Raw genomic sequence first — 17,008 nt, forward strand, 5'->3', positions numbered from 1 at the left:
TTCAGAGTTCCTTTAACTGGAACTAAGGGGCCAAGCCCAGCTCCTGAAAAACAACCCAACACCATAATCCCCCCTTCACCAAACTTTACACTTGGCACAATGCAGTCAGACAAGTACCGTTCTCCCGGCAACTACCAAACCCAGACTGGTCCATCAGATTGCCAGATGGAGAAGCATGATTTGTCACTCCAGAGAACACATCTCCACTGCTCTAGAGTCCAGTGGCGGCTTGCTTTACACCACTGCATCTGACGCTTGGTGATGTATGGCTTGGATGCAGCTGCTTGGCCATGGAAACCCATTCCATGAAGCTCTCTACGCACTGTTCTTGAGCTAATCTGAAGGCTACATGAAGTTTGGAGGTCTGTAGCGATTGACTCCACAGAAAGTTGCCGACCTCTGTGCAGTATGTGCCTGAGCATCCGCTGACCCTGCTCTGTCATTTTTTGTGGCGTACCACTGGCTGAATTGCTGTCGTTCCTGTTGTTCTCAGTCGCTTCCACTTTGTTATAATACCACTGACAGTTGACTGTGGAATATTTAGGAGCGAGGAAATTTCAACACTGGCCTTGTTGCACAGGTGGCATCCTATCACAGTACCATGCTGGAATTCACGGAGCTCCTGAGAGCGAAACTTTCTTTTACAAATGTTTGTAGAAACAGTCTGCATGCCTAGGTGCTTGATTTTATACACCTGTGGCCATGGAAGTGATTGGAACACCTGATTTCAATTATTTGGATGGGTGAGTGAATACTTCTGGCAATTCATGTATCTTTACATAACAACAGTGCTGCAGATTGGCTTTACAACTGTCTGAGTCTATGTGTGTGATGAAACAGAAGCATACATTGGTGAATGAAGACAGTAAAGTTTCACAACAGCAGAACAAAGGTCATATCAGTGCACAACTGTCAGGGCTTCACATGCAAGAAAAAACATTAAATAAGAAACATACGTAAATCAAGTCAAAATGACTTCACTGACCCATTTTTTATTCAATCAGCATGTTTTTTTTCCACACAAAATTCCTCTTTTGAAATGCATAAGAGGGATTTTACAGAAGTGTAAAAGCAAGGCCACCATAAGACTTCACAATAAAAACACACTACTCATAGTGCGCTTGCTTTCACTATATTTAACATATTTCCATCAGATCACAAAATGATACCAATAAGGAGCAGTGTTCACTGAATTCATACCAACATCAGCAATAATTCAAACTAGAGCAAATAGTGCAAAACAGAATTCTGTGTTCAATCTGTTTTAGGTAGAACCACTTTGCAGCATTTTTTACTAAAGGCGTCACGCTCAGTTTTATTTCTCAATAGGGATTTTTTTTTCTGCCTCTGTTCTCGTGATAACCGAGCCAAAGGGGTATAAACTATCCAAACTATATATAAACTATCTAAATATCCACTTTGACTTAAGGATGAGATGATCAGAGAAAAGGGTTATTTGGCTTAATTCTATTGCTTATGAACGCAATATATAAATAATTCTTTGAGGGATTTATTTTCTACCTTTGCACAAATGTGCACTCTAAAGCAAAGATAGTCTGATCAGATTTTGGAGGTCAAAAGTCTCGGTAGTTAGGCCTCATGTTCATTACTCATTCATGAGATTCGTTTTCATCACACTACCACTTGCTTGACCCACCACTGTGCTTTCACCATATGGCACTTTTTAAAGGGTTTTTTTAGATTTTCATGACTGAAAAAAGGAGAGGTGTGGTGCCGAAATGTTTGCTAAAAAAGACAAAATCTATGTAAATTTCTTCTGTGCAACATTTTAAAATTTGCACTAATATACAGACAATAATCATGTTGCTTTCTGCAGTGGCAATGCAGCACAAAGGACAATAAGCTTTCCAAAAGTAGACATTCATAGGAAACTCAGTTCATTTAAATTTGTACATCTTCAGATAGAATAAAAACACATGAAAATGAAAAACACAGACACCTCTGATCTTCAGATGTTATGACAATGGTGGAGTGCTTTCATGGGAAAACTTTACTCCAAGAAAATACTTTTCAAACAAAAATCATAAGAAACAGTACTATATGAAAATTCTTAAAGGAAAACTATAGTTATTTGAGAACCTGAGAAACAATTTTATTTGACAGTGCTTTGTTTTTACTCTGAAATTTACAGTGATTGCTGCACATGGACACAGGGGTTTGCACTGTTGCCTCACAGCAAGAGGTTTCCTGTTCGCTCCCCGGTCAGGGCCTTTCTGTGCAGTTTGCATGTTCTCCCCGTGGGTTCTCGCCGGGCACTCCGGCTTCCTCCCACCACCAAAAGACATGCTTGTTAGGTTGACTGACCACTCTAAAATTGGCCGTAGGTGTGAGCATGCCTGGTTGTCTGTCTCTATATGTCTGCCCTGCGATCCTGGCGACCCATACAGGGTGTACCCTGCCTCTTGCCCAGTGACAGCTGGGATAGGCAGTATAGGAAATGGATGGATGGATGGAGTTTACAGTGATGGTACCAGCAGGATTTACAAGTCACTAGTGTTCACAAGTTTTGCCATATTAGTCAAGTCAGCTACTAATTATGATTGATGTGTAACAGGATTTAAGGGATTTTCATTTATTTATTTAATTTTTACAAATCTTTAAGAGGAAAGTCAGGAGTCGCTGGTGTTAAAATCGATGGTAAACTGTATTTTGTCCGACTTTCTTAAGTCATCAGATTTATGATTCAAGACAGAGTCCATGAGATGCTTTAAGTCTGTTGTTTTGTTTCCAAGAGTCATGTGTGGTTTGTGCTTTAAGCGACACAATTGTCTAACTCAGACTTTTCTGTATCACGCAAAACTATAAATCTTCATGCACGTCTCTGCGTTTGTGTTTGTCAAGCCAGGCCTGTAGCAAAGGGATGTTGGTGTCCATCCAGCGAATGTTATCCTCAATGGTCTCATAGGCCTGCCGGATGCACCTCATCTCTGAGCCCGTTTCTTCAATCAGGGAGCCGAAGAAGCTTTTCACCTGAGCACAAAAAATGTAGAAGGCTTAAAAGCATGTAAAATATTTAAAATAGCATTTAAAAAGTGATGCAATAAGGCTAATTCACAATCCTGCCTAGAGCAGTTATGTTGCTTTTGTGTAGGGTGACTAATGCCATCATTTTAATTACTTAAAATAACAAATTACTCAATGAAGAATTTTTGCTTAATAATTTAACTTTGGAGATTGCTCCTGTGTCCTTGAAAGAAGTTACCCAAGGCTTAAACTATATACAAACTTAAAATCATGGCTACTAACATTTTCTCAAGTTTGTATTTCAAGTGATCCTTTTAATTCAGCAAGAAGCTTAAAAAAATAGATTAAGTGACAGGAGCCAAAAGTGCAGTGCACAATAGACACATAGTCTTGCTTACCTCATCCAACATCTCCCTGGTGGAGTACTGACTTGTTACTCCAATCACTAAGTGTGATATGGTGCTGGAGCCCAGGTCAAACCTGTGGCAACACATTAGAGGAAAAATTCTGAAAGTTCGAAATACCCAATGCAGCTCATGTTTTGTAGAAAACAACATTTCAAGGCTCTACTGATCAGAGGGAGGAATAAGAAATGTCTGTTTTTGTCGATACCTAAAAGAAAATGTATGCTTCAGCAAAACACTCAGCTATGTGGAAAAAAATGTATACTTAAATGTACTGGTCTGACCCCAATTATGTTAAGTGACTGACAAACTTGATTCTGATGTTTTTGTTTAATATGAAGTGCTTTAAAATTTCACATTACAAAATAAATGTAAATACTGAAGGAGCCTGTCAAATAGAGTGTGTATGGAAAATGTGGCTGACTGACTTCTTGATCATGGTGTGCCAGTTTGCTCGGAAGAAGTCCCAGGCCAGTTTGTAGCCTTGAGGGTTCCTGCTGACAGTAACAACTACGTCTGAGAGGTCCTGAGTCTTCATCACTTCACCTTTGAGGCTCTGCTCCATCATCCTGCAGACATAGGAGGTTAAATAAGGGATGGCAGGGCAATATTCAAGAGAAAATAAGAGGTTGATGAAATGGTAAAGCAAAAGGAAATGTAAAATCAATAGGAGATCGGTGTGGAGCTGAGATAGATAATTCAAAGGAAAATAAGGTACATGAACCCACCACTGGAGCTTGTCCTTTAAAGGACTGTAAGCCATAGCAGACTTCAGACGGCTTCTTACAGACATTTGCATAGAACTGCGGTACTTCTCAAAGAGGAAGTCCCACCCCTCTGGTGTTCGAACTCCAATCATAAACACTGCCATGGTGACATCAACAGGGAGACTAAAAAGGAGAAGAATCAAAGAAAGGATCACTCCCTGCATAGAAAAAAAACTAAAGTTTAGATAACTACATAAATAAATACTGTATTTCCAAAGACTGTTAGGGTGCTTTAAGATGTTTGACCTCATTTGTCCATCAGAGTCCTTCCACTGATTAAAGAGTTGGGTCGCTTTGGTGACACAGGGAGCGTAGTTCCTGACACAGGCAAACAACAGAAGGTAGCTCCTGAGCACTCGCTCAGACACTGATCCAGAGTCAGACCACTCCTGACGGTCAATCAGGCCCCTGAACAGATCAACGATGTAGCCCTGAAAAACACAAGCAGTCATTGTGTCAATCAGCGCTACAGAAGTGATGCGAAGTAAGAAACTGAACATTTTGGTTTTTTACAATTCACAAGACTTTTAGGAGGTAAGATTTAAATTCAACATTGTTTTAAATAACCTGAAGTTTGGACAGAAATGAACAGTTAAAAGAAATCCACTGCTCTGCTGTCAGTAAATAATATAGACCAACAGGCAATTCCGTTACCTAGTTTTAATCAGTCTTGCCTCTGATGGCCTTGTTTGCATTTGTAGGTCATAAAAAGTTGTCATAATCAGTTTTATTATCCGTTACAAACTCCACACAGGTGCTTATGTGGTTTTCAACCACAGGCTGGACCAAACAAACAATATGAAATCATGACTTTACACCCTGTTATCTTGCTTTTCTCGTTAGTTTGGACATTATACCAGCAATATATCAAGAAGTTTTGAAAATAATTTGCAGATTAAGCATATACCAACAGCCCCAAAAACAACTTCTCCAGCTTCAACAGTAACAACTGTAGCTCAACCTACTATGACCTCTGCCCCCGCAACAAAAGCAGCAGCTCCACCAGCTTTTATCAAAAAATCAAATACCATTGACACAGAGGTCTTTTTGAAAGTCCTTGAGTTTCACTATCAATAGTTCATATTAGAGTCAGCTCTGATAAAAAATAATTGTTCCCAAAAATGCAAACCATGTAGCCATATATCCATTTTTTGCTATTACAAAGCTCTAAACAAGTAAAAAGACTTAATCATGAACTAGAAACTGTAGACTACATATTTATCTTTACATTTTTAATAGATGTGTATTTGCAGCGCCTATTTAAAGTATTCACCCCATTGGATGTTTTACCCTTTAATTGATTCTATAAACCAATCATTGTCAATATAATTTGGTTTTTTTTGGCAAAAAAAATACAAAAATAATTTTTTGATGTCAAAATGAAAACAGATTTCTACAAAATAATTTCAACTTAATAAAAATTTGTGAGGCTGTCCTCACAAACTGAGTGACCGTGCAAGAAAGAGACTAGTGAGAGAGGACACCAAGACACCTATGACTACTCTGAAGGCGTAACAAACTTAAGCAGCTTAGATGGGAGGGACTTTGCATACAACAACTATTGCCCTGGTTCTTCATTAGTCAAAGCTTTATGGGAGAGTGGCAAAGAAAACACTTTGAAGGAAAACCAATTAAATATTTGATTAAAGTTTGCCAAAAGGCATGTGGGAGAATCCATGGTGAAGCGGGAGAAAGTCCTTTGGTCTGGTGCATTTAGCCATCAGAGGAGATGCTATGTTTGGCGGACACCAAACACTGCAAATCACCAGCAAAACGTCATCCCCAGCATGATGCTGGTGGCAGTTTACAGACAACAAGGTGAATGTTCTGGAATGGCCGTGTCAAAGCCCAGACCTCAATCTGATAGAGAATTTAAGGCTGGACTTTAACAGGGCTGTTCAAACCCGATCCCTGTGCAACCTGACAGAGCTTGAGCAGTTTTACAAAGAAGAATGGAGTAAAATTTCAGTGTCCAGGTGTGTAAACTTGATTGAGACCTAGCCACATAGACTCAGTGCTGTGATTGCAGCCAAAGGTGCATCTACTAAATACTGACTTGAGGGGGGTGAATATTTATGTTGTCACTTATTTTACATTACATATTATTATTTAATTGACATTACTTTGTGAAAATCTACTCTGACATTAAAGAGGGGTTTTTGTCTTTTTTTTTTTTGGTCAAAAAGCTAAATTATATTGACCATGATTGATTTAATGTCAATAAAAGGGTAAAACGGCCAAGGAGGGTGGATACTTTTTATAGGCACTGTATATTCTGACGTTGTTTTTTTTTTTCTCTGAGAAGAATTTCCTTTGTTTTGCTTGCTGGTTAACAGCAACATTTTGGATTCATTTCATATACTAGTATGAGCTTGACTCTTTTAAAGCTGTATGATGACTTGAACTACTTTGGGTGACATACACAGGGTTTTGTCTGTTTTGTGTCATGACTTTAATGTTAAAATGCCTTCAACAACCTTCATCTGGTTCTCCAGAGCAGCCATGCTGTCTCTCTTCTCCATCAGTTTGTAGAGGGGCACGAGTTCCCCAAAGCCCTGAGTCACAGCCATGATCTTTGTCTCTCTGGACAGGTACAGAGACAGATCCAGAGCCGTGTCCAGCCTCAACTTGCCAATACTGCGAAACACAATTCAACAGAGCGAACATTACATCAGAAGACAGGTTTGCAACAAAAAATCAACAAATATCTATTTGTCTTATTTGTTTTTATGGGACCTGTTGGAATGAAATTAGTTTAAACCAGTCCTTTACTTATTCTTCGAGATGCAGAACAGACCTGACCAGCTGGAAGACGTTGTGTATGAGGCTTGCACGGTCATTGCTGCTCAGTGCTGTGTGGTTGTGTAGCAGAAGTTTAATGATGGAGTTCCAGCCCTCGCCTGCGTAATGGACCATGTAGTACCCGCTCATGTCCACATTAAACTTTACCCAATCCACCTCTTCAGGCAGGTACAGAACATCTATGAGGAGGTGGAAAGAAAACCATTAAAATAAAGACATTATATGGATGAAGGCTCTCTAAAGAGAAATGCAAGACACTGCTTAAGCATGCTGAGTGACACACTTACCGGTCTTTGTCTTTAGAAGGAAGCGGTGGATGGTGCTGGAGGCGCTGGTCATGTAGGTCAGGGGGATCTGCCAGAGGAATCTATCAAAACCAAAGTAAAATGTAATGGTTAAAACTTGAACATGAAAATGAAATTTCTTGGCTGACAAACTGAATGTTTTATAATCATATGAAAAATGTTTAATGAAATGTAATGTTAACAGAAACCGTAAAGGTCACAAGACTTTCAGTGCTGCACAGTTTTCCCTTTTTATGGGGCATAAAGTTAAAAGAAATGATCTCAGAACTTTTACAGCAGTTGCACTGAAACATCAAAAGCATGTGAATTGTTTAAAAATCCTTTCCTTGAATCAAGTCAGAGTATAGACATTTATTTCATTACTGTAAAATAAATGCATGAGATATTTTCGTAGGCCAACCTGGGAAGGTGGCTCTATGTATGTTTCAGTGAACTAAGGCATGTAGGTTTATTTGAATATTAATGAAAATAAGTGGCTTTAACAAGTATTTTATGCTGTAAAAAATATCAAAATCTGGTAAACATGTTTACCACAGACCTTATTTCTAGCATCTTACCTAAAACTCATTCATAAATCCCACAGATTCCAAGACCATGTTACCGGAAGTGCTAAAGAGCCTCTAATGTCTGAAGTTACACTGTTGATTTGTTCATTTTACCCTTCAGTGAGGGAGGGGTCGTCCGTCTTCAGATAACGCTCCTGACTGAGCCTGACCTCCCGGCCTCGGACATCCACAGTGACCAGTGGGAAACCTTCCTGCAGTGTCCATGTGTCCATGATGGCCTTGACATCCAGCTCATCACCAGAGAACCATTTCTGAATATTCACACATTTAGATTCATAATAAATCATTAAAAATCATAAATAGTGAAAGCTTTCAGTTATTGGAACATGAACATGAGACCACTCTGGAAACATCATGACAATGTGATGCTTTCAATGCTTTCAGTAAGTAGTGAAGTGACAAGAATGTAAAAATGTAACATAAAACATTATTCTTGCTGGGAACTATCAAACTAATCCTACATAGAATTTGTGATCAAATAAAGTTACTGAACTTTCTGTAACTGTGCATAATGTATTCCTAGAATCTGTTTGTTCAGTCAGAGTGCTTTGTTTAACCTGTTTGCTATAAAGAATGAAAACCTACCGATGATCCAGACTGAAGGCCACGCTTGGAGCAGAATTCTTTATGTTTCTTTCCTCCTTCATCCATATCATCTGAGTTGCAGATCTGGTGGGGGAGCACCACATAGACAACACTGGTTAACACATTTAGCACAATGTAGGAGCCAATGTGTAGGTGTATAATTGCTTATGTCTGTGAATGGTTTTGTTTATGTGTTTATTGATATGGACAATAGATGGTGATTACAGGTCTTGTGGTTTGCTTGGTCGGGTGTTTATAGGTCACAGGGAACAGGAAGTTGGCTGAAAGAGGTGGTGGGAACACACAGATCCAACCATAATTGTGTTAATCTAAGCAGCAACATTTAACAATCAGGATTTAAATCATCACATAACCATTGAGTTCAATTTTGTCTGTTTCAGCATTTCGCAATAAATGGGAATGTCACCTAAAGGCAATTTTCATTTTGGACTTTGTTTTATCAGGATCAGTTACTCAAAAAAAGTAATTCATTACATAATACTAGTTACTCTCTAAAAAAGTAATGAGTTACATTACCTAGTCACAACAAAAAGTAACTAGTAGTTATATCCCTTTTGCACGACTCATCCCCTGAGATCTTCTGTAACTTTACTGCAGATGAAAAATACAACGTTAAACCTTACATACAGTTAAAGTATTGGAACAGTAAGGCTAATTCCTTTATTTTTTGCTATAGACTGAAAACATAAAATTGTATTAGGTTGGCTGGAAAACAAAGATTGGATAAGGTCTTACTCAAGTGCCCGCAAAAATTAAAGACCTCTCACTGGTAAAAATCTAACTTCTTAAGCTTTTTTTATGGCCTTAAACTTCAAATGTGTAATTTAAGACTATACAGACTATATTAGTATATATACTACTATAAGACTATACTTTTCAAGGATGTGCAGGAGCACTAATATATGCTGTCATAAGCCTACTGATCTCAGGTTCTGTGATTTCCTGTAGCTGTTGGAGCCTTGGCTCCTTGGTAGGTGTTGGTATCATACAATCATCTTGAGCTTCACACAGGCTCTGGGGGTCTTTACCATAAACTTTACTAGCTTTGTTTTAGTGTGTGGCCTATGCAGATGTTTGGAAAGACTTCAAAGAAAACAGAGACTTGTTTCTGACCTGGGCACAGTTTACTCCTCATTGCCTCTTTCTTGTCTATTTGAGCAACAAATGCAAAGTAGTGTTCATATCTCCACAACCTTATTTTGTACCTCCCTCCTCCATGAGCTCGAGCTAACGTTTCCTTCATTTGAATCAGTGGGTGCTGAATCAGCATGTATTAAAAAGGATGCTTGATTAGTTTTCTCCTTGCTCCTGTTTTACATGTAGTTGGGAAATGTAATGTGATTACTAAGTTGGTAACAGTAGCATGTTACAGTACTGTGTTAAAGACAAATGTAATGTCATTACACTAATGCGTTACTTTGTACCACATAACACCCAACACTGATGAGGATGTATGTTAAAAACTATTCCACACACCTATATAGGTGACTAATATATTATTGGTTGTTGGGACATTGGATTGTCATTACATCCATAATACCAAACACATTACTACAACTGTAGCACTGATGATTTAGGTTTAAATAGATGTGAAAAAACATTGTGCCAATAGCCTATATGCCCACAAAAAGATTTGCACCACAAGCCAACTAAAAGCATAACCACAAAAGTTTTTAGGGATGCATGATATTGGACCTTTTCAGATATCTGACATGCCAATTTTTTTTTTTTTTAAGAGCAGGCTCAAGACACACCTTTTTAGCTTAGCTTTTGATTAATATTTATCTATATTATATTTATGATATTTATTTATTTTAGGCCTTCAATCTGTATTTATTTATGAATTTTATTCTTTTCCTACCTTAATTTCTTAGTTATGCTATTTTATATTTTAGTTCTTAGGTTTTATTTGTACTGAGGTTTTACTTATTTTTATCCTTTTATCATTTTTAGGATCTCCAGTGTTTCCTCTGGGGGAGCCCTCTGCACCGGGAGCGGTGGTCGGCTATGGCTGCAGGGGTCTGTCTCGTGGGTTCCTGGTGGAGGTTTGGTGTCTCTGCCTCATCCCTCCTCTGGGTCCTGCGTCGGTGTCCTGTAGCTGTGGGTGACTCGCTGCTCCTGGTGCAGACGGCCCCTCTGATGGCGCTTTCTCAACTGGTTCATCTGTACTCAGCCTCTTGTACTCAGCCTAATGTCCACTATTTTTGTGTGTGTTTGTGAAACAGTGTGTGAGTGGGTGTGAGTGGGTGCACATGTAACTGTTGTCTGTAGGGTGGTTGCGGGTGTGTGGGTGTGAGGGAATGACTCTAATTGTCTATATTACGCAAAAGGTGGGGGTGGGTGGGTTTGAGGGAATGTTTTTAATTTGTCCATGTACAGCACTTTGAGTTACATGTCATGTATGAAAAGCGCTTTATAAATAAAGTTTGATTGATTGATTGATTGAATATTTCTAATCTCATTTTAACCCATGATGTTATTGATATATATATATATATATATATATATATATACAAACCTTTTTATTTTATCCTTATCTTAAATAAAACAAAATTCAATTGTTTTACCAATTCTGTCTCATATAAAACTCACATTAGTCAGACTCTCCCACAGGTGGCTGTTGATGGTGTTTTGGTAGCTGTAGCGCTTCAGGTATCGAATGATGCCAATCTCAAAGGCATCAGGAGTCATGAAGTCCCGCAGCATATTCAGAATACAGGCTCCCTGGCCAAAAAATAACAACAACAGAAAAAATAATTAAAAAAAAAAAGAAAAAAGGAAAGAGAAAAGCTGATTCTTCACTTTTTTGTATTTTGTTCCTTTACATTATCTTGGAAAATTACTCTTTTATTTAAACAATGTTTTACGGAAATCAATTATTTGCCAAGTTTAAATATCTAAGTGCTTTAATATATTGAAAAAGGTTCTTTGTATGATGCTGACCTTGTCATATGACACATCATCAAACATCTCCTGGATCTGTGTGGGGTTTTCCACATCGGTAGAGACAGGGTGAGAGGAGCTTAGGGAGTCCACCTCCATGGCCTCAAAGCATTTCCCCAAAAAGAAGTCATTCTGGGAGGAACAGTAATTTACAGACACATGCATGTTGACATTTTAGAATAATCCAAAAGTCTTTGTCCTTGTCTTGTCTTTTTTAGATCATTTTACTGTGACCATTTCCCTTTTTTTCAAATACAGTACTGCGCTGTCGCTACATTCTCACATCATTTTTTTCTTTAAATAACGCTTATTACTTTCAAATGTGACCTAAAGAGACAGATTTGGAGTATGAATAAGAGGTTAGAGGTTGCAGTCAGTTCTCACCACTTGCAGCTCTGGGTAGTTGATGTCGAGAGAAATGAATTCCATGAACTTTGCAAAACCTTCATTAAGCCACAGGTCATTCCACCACTCCATTGTCACGAGGTTGCCAAACCACTGGACAGGAAGATGAACATGTGGGAACAGATTCATTTGCAAGAATCAGGTTTATAAAATTGGGTCTTGTTATACTGCCAAATACATCTATCTTGATGAAGGAAAGCTACCTGGTGTGCAAGCTCATGGGCGATAACTTTGGTGATAGCCAGTTTATCAGAGGCTGAGGATCTGTCAGGGTCAAAGAGGAGGCCCGTCTCTCTGTAGGTGGTCAGACCCCAGTTCTCCATTGCACCCGACTGGAAGTCAGGGATAGCAGCCAGGTCTGTAGACAAAAACAATATGCAAATAAAAAATTCAAATATGTACACACCTCATCAACCAGTCGAACATGGTGTTTTCTTGACTACTGATTTATATCTATCCATTTTTGTGTTATTTCTTTATTTGTCCAGCTTCTCTGTTCAGTACAGCACTGAACAGAGGTGAGTTTCATACATGTAAAATGTGTGTATATACAACATATTAAAATATATGCTCTTATATTTCAGAGCTAAAATAACAGCAGTAAAGTAATTGGTTGGATCATTTAAGCTTTTTCGAGTTAGCTTTTTTTTCTAAAACTCACAATCAAAATTGCATTTCAGTTATGTTTGAGTTTTAAGATAAAAGTTGACTAAACTACATGTTTAGAAAGGGCAACTTTGCAACAGCAACCTAACCAAATTTCCTTTGTGGTCTGTCATTTTTCTGATATTTCACAGAAACTATACTTTAAGGGTTATAAGTAGGTATGAGTACCAAAGTCCAGTACCAACATGGCACTGGTGCCGGCTCATCTGATACCTACTGAAACAGAATCCAAACATGGATTTTGGTGCCGCATCACTTTGATGCACCCCCACCAGTCCAAATGAAAGGCACAAAATATTCTGGACTAAGTAATTCATGTAGTTCTACACTTGTTTTAGTTCAGCAGAGCAGCCTTTAACTGCTGGAGTAATGTCTCTGCTCTGCTCACGTTCATCTTTATTTACTTCATGAGTTGTCTTGATGCAGCGCCTGTAGAAGAATACTGGGTGAGTCTTTGATTCCAGAAGTCACAACTGATTATTTTTCTTATACTATGCCTGTTTGGCATCTTTTTAAGATACTTGAATTATTTAAGGCTATGGCACCTGACAGCTTTTATTCACGTGCCCTCTTCAGTGTTCTAATTCATTCACATGAGCGTGCTCTAGCATATCGATCTCAGCGTGCAATGTTTTGCACATTTTGCAGATGCTTTTATCATTATGAGAGCAGACAGAGACGCACGCAGCAGTGTCTCTGTGGATCAGATCAATGAAGGAGAGATAAAAAGCTGTCCAACTTTTATCTTGGTCAAAGTTTATTCCCTTTTTTTTCTCTGTTGTTGCCCTTTGTGTCTCATCATTGATCTCTCTGTTCTGTAGCTGACTGTCAACCTGACGTACTTAACGTGCTTTATTAGTATCAGAGAATCTAGACTTTTCAGCTGGGGGGCCCTGGCCCTGATTTGTGCAGTAGGGAAATGAAGTTTGTGTGCACACAAACAACAGATTGTTGTGTAATACTGTAGTTTTTAACTTTAACATTTAAATTTACTTTAAAAGACTAAAATAGAAGAAAGTAGTATTAACAAATAAGTCCTTATAATTTTCAAGTAACATTTGCAAAATCTAGTAGGACTAACACATTTAAAAGATTCTTAGAAATAGGTCATTAAAAACTTTAGCAAAGAGGGTGGAATCATTAGTAAAAGTACAATTTATCTGTGTTGGTTCAGGTTTTATTCATTAATGGTAAGAATTTGTTCAAGTGGATTTCATAATTGCAAATGCCATTGCAGTTAGAAAAGTATTTTAGTGCAATTGACCGTTATTGTTTTTTTTTTTTCTCCAAAAGTATCAATTCAGGCACCGTTTGGGTACCGGTACCATTCTAAAAGTATCAATTTAGCACCAGTATCGGAAAATCCCAAACCATACCCAAGCCTAATTATTACTCATTCAGCTTCAATTCCTGGGAAACACTCTGCTCTGACTTAATACAAAACAGTAGTGAAGTGTGGTCATGATATTTATAGATCCAGAATACTGGATGTTTCTTTTTGTCTACATCCACATTTACTTAACTAAAACTGCTCACTAATGCAACAAATAAAAAAGTTTTAGTCGTTAATGATTTCTACTATCTGCCCATCTATTGTTTTAGAAATTTAAAATGGCTACAAAAGGCAACAACCGTTGTGTTCTGAATTGTACATTACAGTTATGTGTTTCCACTGACCCTGTTTAGGCAGAGGGTAAGGAATATCAAAAAAGTCATCATAGAAGTCCAACAGCTTCACAGCAGCATCCAGAGCAAAGGCGGTCTGGTTGATCTTCTCTGCTACAGCGTACACTGTAATCTGATGGAAATCACAGCAAAAAAATGCAATAAGGACAGAACACCTGAAAACTGTTGAAAACAAATCAACAAATACTCCAGGAAAGAGAAGTAAATCATATCTAGGATAGTGTTTGTAGTATTCCTCCTTACCTTGACACCATGCTTGGTGATTTTGCTTACGGACTGAAAGTCAGACACGATGTAGGCCACCAGGTAAGTGCTCATTTTTACAGTGGTGTCAAAGTGATCCTCAAGCAAACCACCAGGTAACTCTACTGTCTTCACCTAGGGCACACATGTGTGTAAAATAGGGGGTAGGACAATATGTTATTTATTAATTATCACAATGCTGAGTTATTTTGCTAAAGTCTGAGAGCAAAACCGTCTTTACTCTGTTATCCTGTTTCTTATTTGTTATAATTCCTCACTTCTACTAAAAGTAAATAGATTCAGCTGCATTCATACTTACAATGGGCATGTTGGATATAGCTATGTGGTGTGGTTCTCGTATAATCCGTATGGTGAAGTTGGCTTTGAAGGCGGGCTCATCAAAACAGGGAAAAGCTCCACGTGCAAAGGTAGCTTCAAACTGTGTGGAAGCCAGGACCCTGAAATTGTAAATGAACAAAGGTGAAATTAAAGTTACTGACTGACGATGCTTGTAGCTGCTATGCAGCATTTACAAGAGGTATTTCTGCTGTATAATCATAAATATATATATATTTTCCATATTACAAACAGCATATTCATGTGTTGTCAAAGAAAACAAAATAGTATGTTATCTATGCTCTTACCGGACCTCCCCGCTGCTGGTGCAGTAGGTGCTCTTGTAGAAACCATGGAAACTGTCAGACAGGTTAGCTGAAAACTCCAGCTGGACTTCATACTTTCTCCCTCTTGTCAGCACTGAGTCTGAGAGTAGGGCAAGCTGGTGGAAACGAGGATAGTCCAGCACCTGCAGAGGTCTCACACCTTCAGGAGCAAGGAGCAGCACGTTGGATATCTGCATCTGCTTGGCATGGAGCACGATGATGCTGGTGTCTTCACGCACATCCAGCTGAATGCGAACAACACCGGTGAAGTCGAGGGTGGTGAGGTTGGGGTGGATGGTAAGGTCATAGTGGATGGGGAAGACGGTTTTAGGAAGTCTCATGCGGTCCCAGGGGAAGGGCTGTCCATTGGTGGAAATGGGGACATCTTTAGCTTGGTTTTGATTTGGCAACTGAGCTCCAAAAGAGGGAGGAAAGGGGAGGAAGAGCAGCAGGAGGAGAGGAGATAACATGGTGATGAAAAAAGCAGGATGCCCCCTCTCACCTGTAAAACAAACAGGGAACAAATGCATGATTATGTGAAGCAATACAGCTTCATACATTTTTGATAATGAAAAGAAAAGCCTAACCCTGTTTCCTTGGATCGGTGGGCACATAAAATTGACCATCAAGGAAACATTTAACATCGAATAATTAAACCTTAGATGTTGCCTTCTTTATTTCCTTTTTTTTACCAGTAACTCAAAAATGGTTGCAACACACAGTGTTAATTTTGACAGCTATTTTCAGTCTCAGTCTTAGTCTTTAGATGAAATGCCTTACAGTTTTAGTCACATTTTATTCATTTCTACCCTTTACAGTTTTAGTCTAATTTTATTTGATGATGCCAATAAAGCAAATTGAATTTGGCCTGAATACTCAAACACTTTTCTCTCTACAGTTGAGAGGCAGAACAGCTACAGATGCTTTAGCTACACTTTGACAGATTTTGAATGTCCGACGAAAAACTAAATTACATTTTGTAATCATCTTAATGATAACTAAACTTCAAAGTCATCAAAGATCCATTTATGGCTAGTCTTAGTCTAGTTTTTCTCATAGAAAAAAAGGCTGTCAACGAACAATTTTAGTCAGGGTTTTAGTCGACAAAATTATCACTGCAACACAAAGACATGTCACAATGACAACGCACATACCTGCTGTGTAAGCTGGAAGTGCAACGCTTTCGATTTTACGCAAACTTCCATTCATCTATGTTCACGTATTTTAACGCAATTTATTTCATACGCAGTTTCATTACGAACATAATTGTGATTTAAACATGCATATCTCACATTACTATTATTTCTAAGAGAGAACTTTAAAGCGAAAAGATTGAGCTAACTTACAGTGTCGTCTTCAGCACACGTACCATACGTCTCACCACAGTGAAAGAGAGTGAAAGTGAAACAGACGAAACTGGAGTTGCATGCTGGGAAATGGGCAACCACAGGAGGTGTCAACGGCTTTAGGTTGTCGGATACATAACAGATACAGGTGAAGATATGACTGTAAACTGAACATTTGACGCCGTTTGAACTTCAGGGCACGCTGTCATGTCTGCAGCTTTAACATATGATCGAAAAAAACATGAACTAAACGCCTCCTGGGAAAAAAAAAGTGGAAAAAAAGAGTCTGCAACATACATACAAAACATACTTCCCATTAACGTGAATGTATATTCCCGCAAATGGTAGCAAAATGATTTTAAGCAGGAAAGCTACATTAGCTGTTAAAGTAGGAAACAGATCCTCGAACAGGAAGTTCCGTGTTATACTGGATTGCAACGCCACGTTAAACCGCTAGATGGTGTTATTGCATTACATAACCACATGTCCCCTTGGGCTCATGGTAATTTTGCTCTGACTAGCGATAGTTTTAGCACTGGACATCCTCAACTTAGGCCCACATTTAAATAGGTATTTAAAAAAAAAAAAAAAATATATATATATATATATATATATATATAAT

At 38.5% G+C, this 17,008-nt stretch overlaps 1 protein-coding gene across 1 annotated transcript; it reads right to left on the minus strand.

Annotated features, from left to right (window-relative positions):
- Positions 1–984: 984 nt before the first annotated feature.
- Positions 985–16,793, minus strand: erap1b (endoplasmic reticulum aminopeptidase 1b). Its single transcript, XM_041788155.1, has 19 exons — positions 16,387–16,793; positions 15,023–15,542; positions 14,698–14,836; positions 14,379–14,513; positions 14,127–14,247; positions 11,987–12,141; positions 11,763–11,876; positions 11,379–11,510; positions 11,028–11,159; positions 8,415–8,498; positions 7,923–8,080; positions 7,246–7,325; positions 6,954–7,137; positions 6,634–6,793; positions 4,403–4,587; positions 4,118–4,279; positions 3,818–3,958; positions 3,384–3,465; positions 985–2,991 (listed from the first exon to the last, which is right to left on the minus strand). The coding sequence occupies exons 2-19, from the start codon at positions 15,508–15,510 to the stop codon at positions 2,821–2,823; spliced, it is 2,823 nt and encodes a 940-aa protein (XP_041644089.1). The 5' UTR covers positions 15,511–15,542; positions 16,387–16,793; the 3' UTR covers positions 985–2,820.
- Positions 16,794–17,008: the final 215 nt, after the last annotated feature.

Source organism: Cheilinus undulatus, linkage group 5 (assembly GCF_018320785.1).
Source record: "Cheilinus undulatus linkage group 5, ASM1832078v1, whole genome shotgun sequence".
Lineage (NCBI taxonomy): Eukaryota > Metazoa > Chordata > Actinopteri > Labriformes > Labridae > Cheilinus > Cheilinus undulatus.

Bases quoted from the DNA above. Each gene is read 5' to 3' on its own strand.
- erap1b (XM_041788155.1), bottom strand. From the start codon at position 15,510: ATGTTATCTCCTCTCCTCCTGCTGCTCTTCCTCCCCTTTCCTCCCTCT. The intron at 4,588-6,633 runs GTTGTTGAAGGC...TGTGTTTTTCAG, and splicing joins CTCTGGAGAACCAGATGAAG to GGCTACATCGTTGATCTGTT. The intron at 3,959-4,117 runs GTGGGTTCATGT...CTATGTCTGCAG, and splicing joins TTAAAGGACAAGCTCCAGTG to GATGATGGAGCAGAGCCTCA.